This window comes from Pomacea canaliculata, linkage group LG1 (assembly GCF_003073045.1).
Source record: "Pomacea canaliculata isolate SZHN2017 linkage group LG1, ASM307304v1, whole genome shotgun sequence".
Classification (NCBI taxonomy): domain Eukaryota; kingdom Metazoa; phylum Mollusca; class Gastropoda; order Architaenioglossa; family Ampullariidae; genus Pomacea; species Pomacea canaliculata.
In genome coordinates this window covers 134,146-152,082 of record NC_037590.1, presented here as the reverse complement: position 1 = coordinate 152,082, position 17,937 = coordinate 134,146, and the positions used below count along the sequence as shown (strand labels likewise).

The window sequence follows — 17,937 nt, the reverse complement described above, 5'->3', positions numbered from 1 at the left end:
GTGCACCAACCAACCAACCATTGGCGCTCATGGCGGCGTTTGTGTATCGTCGGGTCGCCAGACTCAGGTTTCTCGCCAGTCAAGTGAATTTATCCCTAAATATATTATCATGCGCTCACACGCAAAATGTCTTTCGAAGACACTACATGAATATGAGAGGTTAGAAATGTGTCTTCTCTATCCCGCTTTTTCTTTGGTTTGCTAAATAGAAGCCCAATAGCCCGTCGAATACCGTCACCGACGATGATAGCAATAATAAAAACGTGATGAGTTATGTCTTATGGTCTGCATTCACTTTTGCTACTTTGTAGTTAGGAAACCTGGTATTTTGCAGTCGTTTGTTCTGTTTTTCAATGACCGAGTAAAGTCCATCAGTTTTGGTCTTTTAAACTTTGTTAAGAACGAGTTTGAGTCATGGTTTATGTCCTTGACTTAAATATTAATCATCTTGCATTGTGGCTCAACCCATTATTACAAAGGTAGAAATTTTTGTTTGCGTGTTTACACGAATTTTATGTATGTTGCATCTTGAATTATCTGGAGCAGGTTTTTGTGATTTAATCATTATGCAGGTTTGTCTTCATTACAAAATTGAGCAGCCCCTAAAACTGAAGCAAACAGTTCTATCATCAGATTTCTTTTGTCATAATTACTCAGTCAATCAGAGGATATGTTAAAATTTCTTTTAAAAGAGAAAGGGTTTTTGTGGTTTTTCTACTGAATGATTTGTAATATTGTTTTGCAGAAGTGAAAAGATTTTACAAGAATGCCACCATAGCAACAGCAGATGGTATGAAGTTTGGTTTTTAAACTAACAGTACAGATATGGTTCTGATAAAAGAACTAACACCATCACTACACACATACCTAATCATTTACATAGTCTTCTGTCATTTTCTCCCCAGCATTATTCTTTCTACATTTTCTTGTCTGCACCAGCAGTTTATCTGCAACCCTAAGTATTTAAAAGGTAAAGGTCAGGTGTCCAGTTAACCAGTGGCTGTAAGGGTAGTGACATGGTCCACCATATCTAATGGTCTGTCTAAAAGGGAATGGCATGGGGAACGTGGAACTTAACCCTTTCCTGTTTCCACCTTTACTTTCCTTGATATAAGTAGATATCAGTTTCTGCTAGGCAGTGTTTAGATGAGTCCAAGTAGACTTTACTTTCCTTGCTATAGAAAGGTATCCATTTTTGTTAGGCAGCGATTGGGTGAATCCAGGTAGATACTGGCTCATGACCCATCCCTGCAGCTTGCAAAAACCTTTCAAATTTGTATTCTTTTTGTTTTGATACCCTGTACATTGAAAAATGAATCACTCTGACGTAATTGATTATTGATGAGGAAATCATGACTTCATAAATAAATTGACCACTTGTCATCAAGTAATGTGCATGAAGTAATGTTTTAACAATTGAGTTTTTAATCTTAAGAATTTGTTTAAAATATCAGCCTTAGTCACACAGTTAATAATATTAGAATCCTTGCAGCTACTAGATACTTAACAAACATTATTCTGGTAAAACCACAAGACATTATTTGCTTGTTTGTCTAAAATTTATTTGCACATATTAGAATGTTTTTCATTAGGTATAAACTGCAGCAGAATAACTTCAGGCTAAAACTAACCATGACATGTACACTTAGCCTTTTTAAATATATTTAAATTTTATAGATTCTTATATACAAAACAAAGTTGAATATATTCACACATGCCTGTGTAACCGTAAATATTGTGCTATATCTCAGTATTAGAATTGCATATACTATCTGCATAGATTTAATTCCACTTGATAATTTTATATAACTTAAAAAGGTACACAATCATTTTCAGGGTGGTATGAAGTGAACCTGGACAAGCGTAAACTACGGACTCCTACAGGAAACCTGTTCCATGTCCCAAATGAGGCCCTAGCTCTTGCTGTTTCAACTGAGTGGAACTCCCAGGGGACACTGGTCAAGAGGCATTCTATGCATTTGGTAAGCACGCTTTTCCCCATTTGGTAACCACCCTGTTCCCCTTTACCACCTCCCCATCAAACGTCTTTAAGTTCTTGTCTTCCTGTGATGAGTCAAAAGTGTTGCTGGGTATTTGAAGTCTGAAGCTTTCCATAAGCAGTCACCTTTCACAACATCAGTTTCTTTGGGTTTTTTCCCAATCACTCATGCATGTCAACTTGTTATCAAGTTTATGAACAGTTTGACCAGCCTATATAAAATCTGCTCATTGCTTCATCTCTTGACTGGTACTAATCATTGGGGGAAACAGAAATGGCAGCTGACAAGGCCCATAACTCATGCCTTTTTGGGGGAAGCTAGTTCTTCCTATAACTACCGTGGCATCGATTGCTCTCCAAAGTACCATAAAAGACAAGTCATCAACATGTGTCAAGTTGAGTGAAGTGGCCAGACCCAGATCAGTTTACACAGCTTGACTGTTGCAAGTAGGGGTTCCTGGTGTCCTACAAGAGTGTGTGTTTGGTATAAAGGCATTGGTCTTATGTTTTCTGTACAAGTAGTGGTGGCTGGTGTCCTATAATTGTGGCAACCATGCTTGGTACAAAGTCATTGGTCTTTTGTTCTATGTACAAGATCAGAAGAAGCCTTCTCAGACACTTATTCTAAAAATTTTTTAAATCTGGTGGTTTTGATCCACGATAATTTCAGTGCCCATAATCAGAACATATTACACTTTTTTCCGTTGCCTCCACCCCCTCCTGTAACAACATATTTCTGTCTTCAAATTGAGCTTTTATTCATGTCAAGTGATGAAGCTCTGATTGTAATTAGTACAACTTGTATTGCAGACAACACTATGTAACATTGCTATTGACAACCCCCTGAAGAAAACACGCCAAGAGTTGATTGAGTCAATCGTTCGTGTCTTGGAAACTGATACCCTTTGGTGAGAACAAATTAGAACTTGATCTGATACATATCTGATAGAGTTAATTGTTTGTATATTGAAAACTGATACTTTTTATGTAATATCTGTGCAATCTGTCTGTTCTATCCATTATTGCTTATAAGACTGGGCTTTCACTTTTTTTTTTCTTTTTTGTTTTCTGGCATGACACACACTTTAACTCATGACAGCCACCATAGTTAAAGACCTGGAGCATAGCATGCTCTGAAGACTTTATTTGTTACTCTTGCACTAATTAATACTTCAGGCTCAAAATAGGAAAGTGACAAATGGCTTTCGAGAAATTTAATAAAAATGTCACGGCTTACCATTTTAGAAGCTGTCATGGCTGAAGTATAGGACAGTCATTTTTGTGCGTTCAGTGGGCAAAGTGTTAGATGAAATAAGAAGAATATGAAGGTGTCTGAGTAAAGTTTAAGACTTTAATACCCAAGTTGCTTGCTTTACAACATCACATGAGTTAATGAAGGTCTCATGTTCCACGGCTGCGCGGTCTCAGTAACAAGTGTTTCATTATATAACACTCACTCAGTTTTCATTGTATGTAAGGCACAAGTCCAGAACAAAATATGTCTTTGACTGACACAAAGAATTCTTAAAAATGAAGAAAACATGTTGATTAGGTATATATGAACATATGCACATGTGTGTGCACACTCACCGTTTACAGGGCTGGCTGCCTTGCCGCGATATAGCCTTAGTTGCTGGCACGGCATAAAACACCAATTTCCCCTCTCCCTCACCCTTTAAATAAAATAATGCTAAAAATACAAAATAATCTTAGGAATTGTTGGGCTTACTATTGTAGATGATAAGGGCTGGTTTGAAGGAAACTTTTTTATTCGTTTCTACTTGCAAGCGGCACTTTTTATAGTTGTCCAGAAAGTAGACGCTGAAATCTGGGTATTAGAGGAAGTGTAGGTGGTGGGGTCATGTACCTGGCTTCTTTTTTTTCCTTGTGCATGGAAATAGAGGTCAGGTGTTGGTAGCTGTTTCATACTGATTAGCTCGCTTGCCTTTTTGACAACTCTAACCAGCCTTCTTTGTCTTTGAAGAGGATAGTGTGGCTGCACCAGGTGGCAATGTTAAAAGTAAGAATACTTCAAAGTAAAACTACTTTAAAAAAAAAACCTGTATACAGCTTTCAGCATTACAGAGCTGATGCTGAAACTGTAGAGTTTCCTCAAAAGGTACAGTCAGCCTTGGCTTTGTCTTAGACAAGCTCTCTGGACTCTCCCCTCTCAATCTTTCACCCTATGTCTTATCATAGCATAATAGAAGCTCCTCTACCAGTCTTGCTTCCTGACTGCTGACTAACTGCATTCTGTATCTTTACTTTGTCCTTTCTGTCACCTGGGTGAGTAAACATGCCAAATGCAGGTGATACATAAGAACTTTAAGAAAGACTGTCACCACACTACCTTTGTGCATGTGTACTTCCAAAGTTTACCAGGACTCGGTGCAAGATGCACAAAAATTTAAAACCCGCCCACAGCTCTGTGTGTTAGGGTTATTTTTATAAGAGAGAGAACCATTTATCAAATTTTAAAGGTGGTCAGCTATACATGAGACAAGGGGATGCAATGCATGTATGCTGTAACGAACAGATACCATGCAAGTACACAGAACTGGTTTTATCCAAATAGTCTAATGTAACTAACAGGGAAACCTATCAGCCCACCCTTGTGGGTATCTTTAAGTATGCTCGAGAAGAAGAAATCCATCTTCACTCGTTTGTCCACCAAATCACATCAAGGAGGACGAAACCAACATCACCTTTGCTTGATCAGTCAGGAATCTGGGATTCATTGTCACTGCAGACATGACTCTCTATAAACAAGTTACAGCTGTCTGTCACTCTACCTATTATGATAGACAAGTTATAGCTGTCTCTATTATGATAAGCAAGTGACAGCTGTCTGTCAGTCTGCCACCCCCCATGGGCCCGGCCTCTCTTGCCGGGGGTGAACACCCAGTCTCTCTCTGGTTTGGTGACAAAGCTGGCCCACCTCTTTTTCTTATGCTTTTCGTTTTCTACCTTACCTGGCCCTTTCATCTATATTCTTCTAATCAAACATCTCCCTGTCATACTAGATTTTTTGTTTCTTTCCTTACTACTGGAGCAGAATGATAATCTTTATAATGGCGGGTGAAATCTGAATAAGGCAGATGCCTTTAAGACCCTCTGCTCCACCTGCCTCTTCCGTGATTCTAGTTTGAATTTCAAGGTATGAGACCTTGGCAATGATCCCACGTTGCATCCTGCAAAGCTTTTTACCTCAATTTTAAATGAAATCACTTCAGAGATGATTCATGCACAAAGGCATCGAAATAGCCATCCACGTGTCCCCTGGTTGACAAAAGAGTGTAGGGAGTCCCAGCAGGCTCAGAATCATTTGTCAGGGATGGGTTTGTCGGCAAACAACAAGTTTTAGGGGTGGGTTTTTTTTTTTTTGTTGTTTTTTTTTTTTAAAAGGCGTACGACACCACCTGGAAGCAAGGTACAGTGATACCTCGGTTCTCGAACGCCTTGACTTTCGACCAAATCGGTATTCGACCAGGAAATTCGAGAAAATTTTGTCTTGGAATTCGAACAAATATTTGGAACTCGAACATCCGAACGTCCGAGATGAGCCGAGTTGAGTCGAATGGCGTTCATTTCGGCCCAGCGCACCTTGCTTGCGTCATCAGTGACAATAACCATCCCCCTTCCCTCCTCCCTCCACATTCATTCCCTCCTGCCATAAAGTTTGGTACAGGTACAGTAAATTAAACACAATTTACTGTACTGTACAGTACATTTTTGTGGTTTTTTTTTTTTTTTTTTTTTTGTTTTTTTGTTTTAATAAATACACTTTTATTTCTTATTTCTTGTTGAGACTCATGTTTTTCTACATATTATATACAAATTAGGCCAGTAAATAGGCATTTTCTGGGGCTTGGAACGAATTAATCCAGTTTCCATTATTTCCTTTGGGTTTCATTGCTTCGGTTCTCGAACAATTTGGTTCTCGACCGTCCTCCTGGAACGAATTATGTTCGAGAACCGAGGTATCACTGTATTTCTTTAGACCTTCAATCCCTTGGCTTCCAGGGTTGTATGCCACTCTTCATAAAGAATTTTCTTTCACACCACCTCTTTCAAATTCAAGTAGGGTCTATCCTGTCTGATCCTCAGGAACAGGAAAGGGATGTCCCTCGGGGCAGCTTTCTTTCTCCAACTCTTTTCAACATTAAAATAGATTCAGTCTTAAAATCTGTCTGTCCAGGTTTGGAGGCCTCATTATATGTAGATGACTTTGCACTCTGCATTGTTTTATGTCCATTGTAACAGTGTCAGTTGCCACTTCCATGTCAATATTCTCTTTGGTAGCTACAGAATGGAAGAACCTACAGAGCTACGGCACTTACAGCTGCAGATGTGGGAACCAGTACTGGAATGGGCACGTAGCAGGTGATTTGAAACTTGAGAGAAAACTTGTTTTTTTACTTCAAATTCTGCTAATGCCGGTGCTGAGGAATACATTTTAGGTCTATATTTTAGATCAAGGACGTTGCCTCATGGGGGCTTTGTCTATAGCTGAGTAGCAGAGAAAACATGAGTGAGTGCACTGTCTGTAGCTGAGTAACAGAGAAAACATGAGTGAGTGCACTGTCTATAGCTGAGTAACAGAAAACATGAGTGAGTGCACTGTCTATAGCTGAGTAACAGAGAAAACATGAGTGAGTGCACTGTCTATAGCTGAGTAACAGAGAAAACATGAGTGAGTGCACTGTCTATAGCTGAGTAACAGAAAACATGAGTGAGTGCACTGTCTATAGCTGAGTAACAGAGAAAACATGAGTGAGTGCACTGTCTATAGCTGAGTAACAGAAAACATGAGTGAGTGCACTGTCTATAGCTGAGTAACAGAGAAAACATGAGTGAGTGCACTGTCTATAGCTGAGTAACAGAGAAAACATGAGTGAGTGCACTGTCTATAGCTGAGTAACAGAAAACATGAGTGAGTGCACTGTCTATAGCTGAGTAACAGAAAACATGAGTGCACTATCTACAGCTGAGTAATAAGAAAAACAAATATGGAGAGAATGCAGCTCCTAAACCAGTCAGTAAGAGTTGCATATAATACACAAATGATAGCAAGAATTGGATGTGAGACACAGGTCACAGTATGGGTTGGGTGTGAGACACAGGTCATGGTAAGAGTTGCATGTGAGACACAGATGACAAGAAGATGGTGTGTGGGTGGATGGGAAAGTTGCTATTAATGTAACAGTTTAGGACATTCTGATCTGATGTCCTGTAATTAGAATTCTAGTACAATAATAATGTTTAACAAGTTATTGTCATGTCTAGGTATGGTATACAGATTGAGTCCACATACAACATTTCACCTCCAGCTGTATCCAGACAATCTACTACTATAATTGGCCAACACCTCAACACCTACAGTGACTGGGCATTGTTTGGTAAATATGATCAGTAAATATTTCAGGTAGTGCTGGATACAACATGAAGTGTGAATACATTTATGTCAATGGTTGAATGACAACTGAATACCAGGATGTTGCAGCAGAAAAAAATGTGTGCTAATGGTAGACAGCAATATAATAGGTGGCATAGACAGAATATCTGAAATAAAACTCATGAGATCCACAAAGCAAATCGGGAACATTTTCTGTGGGTTCCTTCTGATATAGAAATTAAAAAAAGAGAAGAAAAACCAGATAAACTCTCTAGGTTTGCTATAGAAGCCTTACTTAAACATTGTGAACCTCAACATTTCTCTTTGTGTAACAGGAAAAAAATGTAGCCATTAAACCATCACTGAAAACACTGTGGCAAGAAAGGAAAAAAAATGAAAACAAAGGAACTAGGAATAAATAGACCAGCAACTTCCCCATGCTCTGCTTTTTTACAAGTAGATCTACTCATTACAAATAGAACAAGACTAAATGGAGCATGTCATTCTATGCACACACAGCTGTGGAGAAAATCCAAGGACCTCACACCTGTTAGAATGAGATTAAATGGAGCACGTCATTCTGTGTACACAAAGCTGTGGAGACAGATCAACACCCTGCACCTGCTTTTAGAGTTTAATGAAGATTGCTTCGAAAGAAGAGAACTCAAAATGTCTTAAATATAAACTTAAATTACAACTAAATATCTCTCTTAACCCATGTAAAGAACTATGGCACATTGTACTACTGTAAAAATGGTGGCATGTGATCCAAATTCTAGTATTTAATAATAGAAGTATCTGCACATTGACGTAATAAAGCTAATAACCACTTAAACTAGAGATGATATTGTTACAAATTTCATAAATTTTCATTTGACATTAGCTAAAGCATTTTCATTAGCTGTATTTAAAAAAATTTATGAGAAACAAGGTTGGGCATGGGATGAATATAGTTTGCTATGCATATTTCAGCAACAATCTATTTCATAATAAACACAAACATTGCACACCTAGCAATTAGTCCACATTAAAATCAGATGTCGAACCCATAACTGGAGTACAGGTCAAATGCAAGCATACTTTTCAAAACAGCTCATAAAATTTGTTAGATCGCTAGGTTTGTTTCATGTTTTAATAGTTAACCTCATGAGTGTAATGGACTGCCACGTGTGGGTCCTGCGCGCAAGGATTAATTTCCACTCGTATGCACCCGTCCAGCATGCGTCCCCACGCTCACTCCAAAACACTCCTCACAATACAGAACTTCAATATGAATAAAGGATATAATCAAAGAAAAGGCGCACACATACATATATCTACATAAAAGAATGGCTACAAGTATATCTTAGAACTTATCTCTCTGGTGTTTCTTCTTGTTAGTTTTCTCATGATAATAATTCCACTGCTCACTGTTCACAAGTCACTAGTTAAGGTTCACTGTTCACACGTTAGAGTTCACAAATCGCTGGTTCAATGTTCATCAATACACCCCGTCAATCCACGCTGGGGTACTTCCAGTTTACTATCAGTTCTCTAAACCTTCATTATACGCCTTTAAGTCCCTTGGACACTTTTACGTCTTCTATAATCCAGGAGATGGACTCTCAGCGGCCGCTCACCAGCTCGCTGCCCGGAGAAGTGACGTTCTCTGCCCCTCCCCAGAGTTCGTTGGTTTCTTGGTTCCGATGGGCGTAACTTCCTCCCGGTGGCCTTGGAGGTGTAGAAAGGCTCTGAACGCAGGTGTAAGGGGCGTTGCTCGCCTCAGGCGGTACCCGGCCTTCAGCTGGACAAAGAGGGGTTGGGCTGTTACTCGGTGGTCTCCCCCTGGCCATACATCACTTGTGGCCGCTTGCGTCGATTGTTGTCATTATCGCCGACTGGCCACTGGTGTTCAATAGGGCGGCCAGACATTTGGCGCGCCAGTCGGGCCGATATGCCGCCAGCTTGACCAGTTCGCTGCTTTGACATTCCAAACAACCTTACCCCCCCGCCCGACTAACATATCAAGGGGGGGGGAATTGGTGTTTTACGCCGTGTCAGCAGCTAAGGCTTTATTACGGCCAGCAGCCAGCCTTGTAAACAGATACCACGTGCAGAGAAAGAACAGCGTGCCCGAGACGAGAAATGAACTCAGGGCAGCCAACCTTCACTGTATTGGTGACTAACATATCAAACTATACTAAATATACAAAATAGCTCAAAAGTAGAAAACATATTTTCTACAATGAGCACCTTCAAAATCTTGAGGAAAATGAATAGCAGTTGATTTTAGTACAATTGTGCTAAACAAATTACTGAGATACTGTTTCATCACTTTGACAAGGTTCCAGCTTGCTGTGAAGACCATGAAATTCTGTTTGAATTGCTGTAAGAGAGCACTAGCAAGTTGTGGAGTGCAATAAATCAGATGTTTGAATTGTTATAAGAGGGCATCAGTAGACTGTGGAGTGCATTAAATCGGATGTTTAAATTGCTATTACAGGATACCAGTATGCTGTAGAGGCTTTGAAATCTGTGCTACTGGTGCTAGGAGTGATGGACAGACATCTGACAGTAGAGCAGGTTGTGGAGCTGGCAACTTTAGAACAGATCTTCCAGGTAACTCACTGTACTGAATATTTGGCTATACAACAGCTGACATCTATAAGAGGGCATCAGCTAGTCATTCTTTTCCACCTCAGATACTATAAAACCTGCCATATACAGACCCTCTGACCAGTGGAACCTCTTGTTTGGACACTTATGGTCTACTCAGATTGGTCTTCCACATTAAACAGAGTTTTAGGGACAAAATTCATCCTTTATTTGTCATGAGCAAATAGCTTTTGAGCAATGAGCTATTTTCAAACTGTCAGACAGTACAATACAATTGGTTTACGTAGGTTGACATAGCCTGGGGGTATATATTTTAGTCAGTTCTTGTAACATGAGAATTTGTTGCAAGTGTCTACTTACAGTAACTTCCTGTTATCCAAAGAAAAATCATTTTATTAAAGAAAGCAAAGTCTTTCTACTGCAAATCAAAAAACTTGTAACATTTCAAAAGTGTGTCTAAGGCTGTTTTTTTTTTTTAAAAACATTACCAATTTTTATCCTTTGCCCCCAGATAGCTGCTCCCATGCCTCCTGCAGCATGTGGCAAGAGTGTGTGCAAGCACTTGAATGTTTTTTTTGCTCTGCTTTTTCTACTGTTTTCAAACCATAGTCAAACCTGCAGCATGGGGCAAGATATTTGTGGGAGTATGAATGGTTTTTTAGCCTAGTTTTTCTCCCATCTGTTTTCAAACTACAGTCAAAGAGAGTTGCCAGGAATAAGATAATAATAAATAAAAACTTCCTTAGTCTTAGATGCTACATTTTTTAAGATGGTTCATCTGCAACATTTTTGTAAAGGCACACTGATGCTTTTGCAATTGGATTTTTTTAAAGTGGCTTTTACAACTCTCATAACCATCTAATTTTGAGTCTGTGCTGTTCCTGATTTGGAAAATTTATGACCCTCCGATAAAAGGACACCTGTCATGAAGGGTGTAATATCACAGATTTAACTGTAGTTTTGGAACATTTCCATCCATCTTAAAACCCAGTTAGGAGTTAGTTTTAGTTATTGCAGCATTTATGCAGGTCCTTGCTTCAGTCTCATAATTGTCATATTTTGAAAGAGATATCACTGACCTGGCCCCTTATGCATGTAAACCGGAGAAGGGGTTTAAAAGGGGAATAGCAGCAAAAGATTTGTATGCATGGGAGCCTGGAGAAGCTCTCCGGTCTGGTGGATCGCGTTTAAAGTTATCGGTGCTTTCAGGGCTGAGTAACTCACTACTTGCAAGGAAATATGGTAGCTTTTATTGTGTTCAGTGGCAACAATGTCGATTGTTGAGACAAAATCTTGTGCTTGGTCACAGATTGCACCTGTTTGAAATGTTAGATGACTTAAATTTGTATTGCAAAATTCATTTAAGATGAGAGAACATTCTAGCGCTGACCGCTCAAGTGTCATGCGAGATTGCTGTCACCAATCAGCAAGGTACACAAACATCTTTACTGCAAGTGCTCATCACTCTACAATATTGTGCCACATCAAGCTTTCAAGAAGTTTTGGAGAATTTACTAATAAATCAACTGTTAGTCGTACTGCGGCAAGAGTCACCAATGAGTATATGTGTGGAGGTTATATATAAGCAGATATGAGGCTGTGTGTGTGGGAGGGGTTATACATGTGTACATAAGCAGATGTGTGTGAGGGGGGGGGATTATATAATATATATGCAGATATGAGTAGGTGTGTTGGGGGAATTATATATATGTAGATATGAGTAGGTGTGTTGGGGGAAGGTAATTGTATATGTGTGTGCTTGGGGCTTATATATACAGTGATACCTCGGTTCTCGAACGCCTTGACTTTCGACCAAATCGGTATTCGACCAGGAAATTCGAGAAAATTTTGTCTTGGAATCCGAACAAATATTTGGAACTCGAACATCTGAACGTCCCAGATGAGCCGAGTTGAGCCGAATTCGGCCCAGCGCGCCTTGCTTGCGTCATCAGTGTTAGTGCAGAGAGAGAGAGAGTCACGTTTTTGTGGAGAGAGTCATGAAATGTGTGCAAAATGGGCAGAAATCGCAAATTTTGTTGAACAACATCACCCTGATAAAGTGGTAGCAAATAGAGCAGTTAACATTTTTAATGACAATGTTATGTCCACTTTCCGCAAAATTTTTGCAAAGGAGAAAAAAACAGCAAACAATTGACAAATTCTTCCGTAAAGAAATCAGACAAGCAACTGCAGAGCAAGATTCTGATTCTCCTCAGCAAAAGATACAGAGAACAGAAACACCCGAAGAGAAGTTACCCTCTTTTTATGAAGAGGACTCCCCTTCAAAACAATAACATCCTCTTCCCTCCTCCCTCCACATTCATTCCCTCCTGCCATAAAGTTTGGTACAGGTACAGTAAATGAAACACAATTTACTGTACTGTACAGTACATTTTATTTTTTGTTTTTTTTTTAATAAATACACTTTTATTTCTTATTTCTTGTTGAGACTCATGTTTTCTACAATTATATACAAATTAGACCAGTAAATAGGCATTTCTGGGGCTTGGAACGAATTAATCCAGTTTCCATTATTTCCTATGGGTTTCATTGCTTCGGTTCTCGAACAATTTGGTTCTCGACCGTCCTCCCGGAACGAATTATGTTCGAGAACCGAGGTATCACTGTATATAGATATGAGTAGGTGTGTAAGGGGAATTATATATATGCAGATATGAGTAAGAATGTATATGTATGTGTATGCATTTGTGTTTAGATAAGAATGACAGAGGCCCAGAAACATCTCCAAAACTTTTTGCTTGTTTACATGTGTTTACATACTTTGATTTATTTGATTACATATGTAGTAATGCGATTTGCATTAAAGGGCTAGAAGAAGGAAAGAATGAGTGAGGCAAAAAATTAGCTTTTAATGCAGCGGTTCTCAACCTTTTACATGTGGCGACCCCCCTGACGAACACCGGTACGTCCGCGACCCCCTTAGCCAGCTACGTCGGTGGAAGAGCGGGGGGGGGGGAGCCTTAGCTAACCTCGAACGCCGCGTCGAGGAAATCAACAACGGAAGAACAAAGTTGGTATCTGCAAGAAGTATAACTGTTAATGAAATTTTACTAAAGCAAATTCTGTGGTGCTAATAAATATTATTTTATTAGACACTCACTTTGATTAATGAGAAGGTTGAGCCTGCTTGCTGTTGCATAGAGAAGCGAACCTGTGTGCGATGTTCGTACCCACTGCTATTCGCAGCTCAGCCTCTGCGTCCACACGATTTCTGTATTTCGACTTCAGTGCTGCCAATGCTGAAAATCCTTGCTCACACATATATGAAGTTGAAAATGGCAGCAGAACTTTCATTGCTTTCTCAGAAAGGAGAGGATATTCACCGTTGATGCTAATCCAGAATGTTGGCACTGGTGTTGTGTGGAAGACCATTTTCAGGGATTGGTCACTCGAAAGGTCGATGAGCTGCTCTTCTTCTGTGGACAGCACGCTTGTGCTAGGATCAGCCAGAAATGGATTACGAATCCAATCGTATTTAGTCACATCAATTTCAGCGAAATAATGCTGAAACCTTTCTTGCAGTCAGCTTAGATGGGCAATAATTACATTCTTCACCGTATCAAGATTCAAGTTAAAGTCAGCCTTGCACTTACACAAGCACGGAAACATATCAAAAATATTTTCTTGGAGTATCTTTTGCGTCCACAACGAAATGTTTCGGACGAAAGCATTCATCTTGTCAGTTTGTAATATGGTGGTGTCCTTCTCTTGTCTGGTCATGGCCTTCTGTCAGGGACCTATAGAGTACTAGGACTGAGCACGTGCGAATGAAAGGGTGTGAATGATGGACGTTTCCTGAATGCGTGCCTTTTAGATGTTTTAAAAAAAAGAGAGGTGTGACTGGAGAGGGAGAAGGGAGTCAGCGATGAGAGATTGGGAAAGAGAGAGGGCAAAAGGTGAGAGGAGGGAGATTGGAGGCTTAATTGTTGAGAGGGGGATTGTTTTGAGTTTTGGAAGTGAGAAGTCACTGCATGTCGAGACAGTGTACTTGAATAGGGAGAAGAGATTTGGAGTTTGATCGCCCTCACCACTCGGTTACACAATGTAAACTAATTTCACTAATACCAGTATAAGAAACTTTTTAAAAAAATGACCACCTTCGCGACCCCCTTGTAGGCACGTCGCGACCCCCCAGGGGGTCGCGCCCCACAGGTTGAGAACCGCTGTTTTAATGTATTAACTGTTACAAACTGATCAGTGAATGTGTGTGTTTGTGAGTGAGGGAGATTGCATATAACAGTGATGCCCAGCCTTTTTCGGCCTGCGGGCCATATCCATTTCGGACAGCCGCAAAAATACAAAAAGGAAAAAAAAATAGAGCAGATACCATTTTTTATTAGAAACAAGTTGTATTTACCATTAATTATGTAGTAATTAGTAGTAATTAGTGGGATATTTGAAGTTGTTTTACCCGAAACCAACTTCTGAATGTCCGGCTGCATCGTGGAGACACCAAGTCGGAGCACTGAATCGAAATGTTCGTCCATCGAAAAAAAGATTAAGAGACGCCCCTACGTGGGGATAAATACTTCTTCCTTTTTATTTCGTTTTTTTAAGGTCTTCTTTTATTACTAACATGCCGATTTCCTGCACTGTGGGCAGAAGTTTCGCGGGCCGGATGGCACCGCGTCGCGGGCTGGATATGGCCCGCGGGCCGTAGGTTGTGCATCCCTGGCACATAAGATATACAGTAATGCGTGTGAATATTTATTTTGAATATCTCAATACCCTTGAAAGGGTGGGAAAAAAAACCAAAGATTCTTGAATCATAAGCTTCAGAAACTGATGACACTCTGAATTAAGTGCATGGATGAAGATGTAACGTTAAGGGATGAACCAAGTCATGCTAGATTACACAAAATATTTCTTCAAGAATTCTTAAAGAGTAAGTAAAAGGTTATAAAATCAAATGCCCACAAATACAAGCACTGGTTAAAGATGCCAAATCCTGCGCTTGTCTGTCCATGAAAGGAACAGTTTGAACACTTTTACCCATGTTAGCTATAAGATCATTGGTGTCAAGCAGAGGAATTAGGGTTTTTGTTTTAATTAGTAACTTGTCAGGAAATTGGCATTTACTCAATATCTGAACATGTCGCTGCAGGAGATTTTATTTTAGTAAATTCAGGCAAACCGTATGCTATGCCAAAAGTGCAGAGACAAGAAATATACACACACACAAAATCATTTCAACTGCTGAATAGTAAGTGAAAGGTGTGTGTGCAAAGGGTATGGTACAAGATGTAGGAAACTAGTTTTTTTGTTTTGTTTTGTTTTTGTTTTTTAAATCAAGCCATGCATTCTTTTACGATTTACCTCTTTGTTCTGTAAGTGAGCACTTGCTTTGTAACTTAGCAGACTTATAATTAACCTCTGGCATTAATAATGCTTGTCATTTGTCAATGACAGTATATTTTGTGTGTTCAAATCACCATGTTCAGTGAATGTATAAAGCACTTTTCAACATTTCAACATATACTACAATGTCGTCCTCTCTAAATGCCACTCTGTGTGGTTAGCATGTGTGTAGACACTTTGTAAATGCGATGAACTCCACCATCAGGAGGAGCTAGATGTGTGTGTACAAAATAGTCACTTTCAGTTGTTAAATAATGCATCATCTGGGTTATCAGTGTAATGATGTAACGAATTTAATACAACCTTTGACTGAACACAGGCTGTATTTGTAAATATTTACATTTCAAGGCTCTTCATTTGCCTTGGCACTCAGGGCACTTCCATGTGCCAACCCTAGGCATTTACCTTTTGCATGATGACTGCCCATAAAATCTCTCTAGGTTGTGACTGTGATTACCAAATAGAACACGGTGCTTGAGGCAGATCTCCACAAGCAATGTTGAAACGCTGAAGTTAGCATTGCCCACATGTTTATTTATTGACCATTTTAAACTTTTGCACATGTAATATAGCCACAAGATACAACTCGCTTTGGTAGTCGACATCGCAAACCCGTCTACTCTCTGACAAATCTTTTCGCCAGCTCCTTGTTTATTTCCTTATTTTCTTTGTCTCCGCTAGCAACCACGCAAACACACCAAGGTGAGATCGCTGCCTCACACTCACAGTTACTTGACTACAATAGGGCTAAATACCTAACATTGAGACAATGACTTGCTAATTAAGTAGGTGACACCTCAGAGACGACAGCTGGATGTAAGGAAAGAACGAGGTGACGATAGGAAGTAGTTAGCCTTCCTTTACCTTCACCGACATGCCATCGGGTTTTCGCCGCTTCTAAAAATAGCAGCGGGTGTCCCCGCTGTCAGGCGCGGAAAGCTAATGGAGGTCGACTACAGCTCCGTGCACGAGTCAAGATCTCCACTAGCGTTCCGCGAGTAGCAGGTAAACGGAGTTGTCCTCGTTTGATTTACATGCATACGGGGCCTGACCTCTGTCATCTGTGTTTTTTTTAAAGGATAAATATAATGTCAGAATCTAAGTCTTGCAGGTGTGTAGTAAAATGGAAAATCCATAGATTTATGAATTTGTAGACTTCTCAGTTTCCAGAGAGCTTGTAGAAATGTATGTGTGTATGTTTGTATTGTTGTGCAGTGTACTAGATAAGGAAGTGTTGAATGGTACTGTGACATTGACTGATATGAACTGTATGTGTAAATATTACATGTATATATATATTATTTTTGTGCAGTGTACTAGATGGGGCAGTGTGGAATGGTACCATGACATTGACCGATATGAACTCCAGAGTCGAGTTGCTGCAGCTGTCCTCTTTGTGCACTGGTGCAGCGAAAGTACAACGATTTGGCAAAAAGCTTCGTTACAGTCGATATAGTTTTTTTGTTATTACTATGTGTACATCTGCTGTATTAAACTCATAAAAATTTATGCTGGTCAAACTTATCTTTGCATGGTGCGTATGCATTGGCTTTGCATTCCCTGTAGAAGATTTAGAGCAGTCTTCTCAAGCACTTGGTCTTGAAGGCCTGTATTCTTGTCTCCCTATCAGCCAGGTTCTGTGCCCCCGGGGGCCTGGCTTCTCATGCCAGCCTCTCTTTGGCTGGATGACTAAGCAGGTCTCTTATGCTTTTCCTCCCTTACCTGACCCTTTTGTCTATATTCTTTTTCTAAACATCTCCTTGTCATACTACAGTTCTATCTTTCCTATCTTCTGTCTTCGCTGGTCTTTCTCCTGCCTTCCGTCCTCGTGGGACCGGCTTCTTGTGCCGGGGGTGAACACCCAGCCTCTCTCTGGCTGGGTCACTAAGCTGACCCACCCCTATTTTCTGATGCTTTTTTTCGGTGTACAAGGGTGGGTGACAGGAAATGGCTTCAAATTTTTTCCCTCAAAATCAGACATGTTTCCAAACCCATCTATTTCTATCAATGGCACGGTACTCAAAGTGGTCCAGGAAGTAAAATTTCTTTGGGTCATCTTTTCTTCTACATATCAAATCTCTATGCCTTTCATATAAGAAAGCCCTTGACATTCTCCCAGTAGTTGGCCATTTCAGCTGGAGGATGGACCGCACAGTCCTGCTTCATCTATATCAGTGGTACCCAACCTTTTCTCACCCAAGGGCTGTACTGGACATGATATAAAATCTTGGGAGCCAGAACATGGCGGTTTTGCCAGAATCATGATGTTAAAAATGAAATTATGTTGTGTCTGGTTAAAACGGGTAATCCAGAGGAGGCACCTTAACATGCTGGATGTGGCCCGTGGGCTGTAGGTTGGGCAGCCCTGGCTATGGATCTATCAACTATGGCTCTGCTTGAGAGTCCTACCTAAGGACATTGTTTTCATTTGGGCCCCTGGCATTCCTGGCAATGTCTGAGTGGACCAGGCCGCCAAGATCGCATGCCAGTCTCCTGTCAATTGCAATCACTAGTGTCATCTGACTAAGCCTATCTCCACGGGCTATGTTCAGTACCTGTGGCAATGCCA

General features: G+C 40.2%; 1 protein-coding gene across 1 annotated transcript; it reads left to right on the top strand.

The window, feature by feature from the left end:
• The first annotated feature begins 1 nt into the window (after window position 1).
• LOC112562702 (ATP synthase mitochondrial F1 complex assembly factor 2-like) lies at window positions 2-16,877 on the top strand. Its single transcript, XM_025236128.1, has 8 exons — window positions 2-159; window positions 746-790; window positions 1,837-1,982; window positions 2,810-2,907; window positions 6,302-6,382; window positions 7,286-7,398; window positions 9,877-9,992; window positions 16,681-16,877. The coding sequence occupies exons 1-8, from the start codon at window positions 30-32 to the stop codon at window positions 16,822-16,824; spliced, it is 873 nt and encodes a 290-aa protein (XP_025091913.1). The 5' UTR covers window positions 2-29; the 3' UTR covers window positions 16,825-16,877.
• The last annotated feature ends 1,060 nt before the right edge of the window (window positions 16,878-17,937 follow it).

What these genes read in the sequence shown, in the direction of transcription:
- LOC112562702 (XM_025236128.1), top strand. Translation starts at nt 30, where the DNA reads ATGGCGGCGTTTGTGTATCGTCGGGTCGCCAGACTCAGGTTTCTCGCC. An exon ending in CACCATAGCAACAGCAGATG is followed by an intron (nt 791 to 1,836) that starts GTATGAAGTTTG and finishes AATCATTTTCAG; the next exon opens with GGTGGTATGAAGTGAACCTG. An exon ending in CTTTAGAACAGATCTTCCAG is followed by an intron (nt 9,993 to 16,680) that starts GTAACTCACTGT and finishes ATTTTTGTGCAG; the next exon opens with TGTACTAGATGGGGCAGTGT.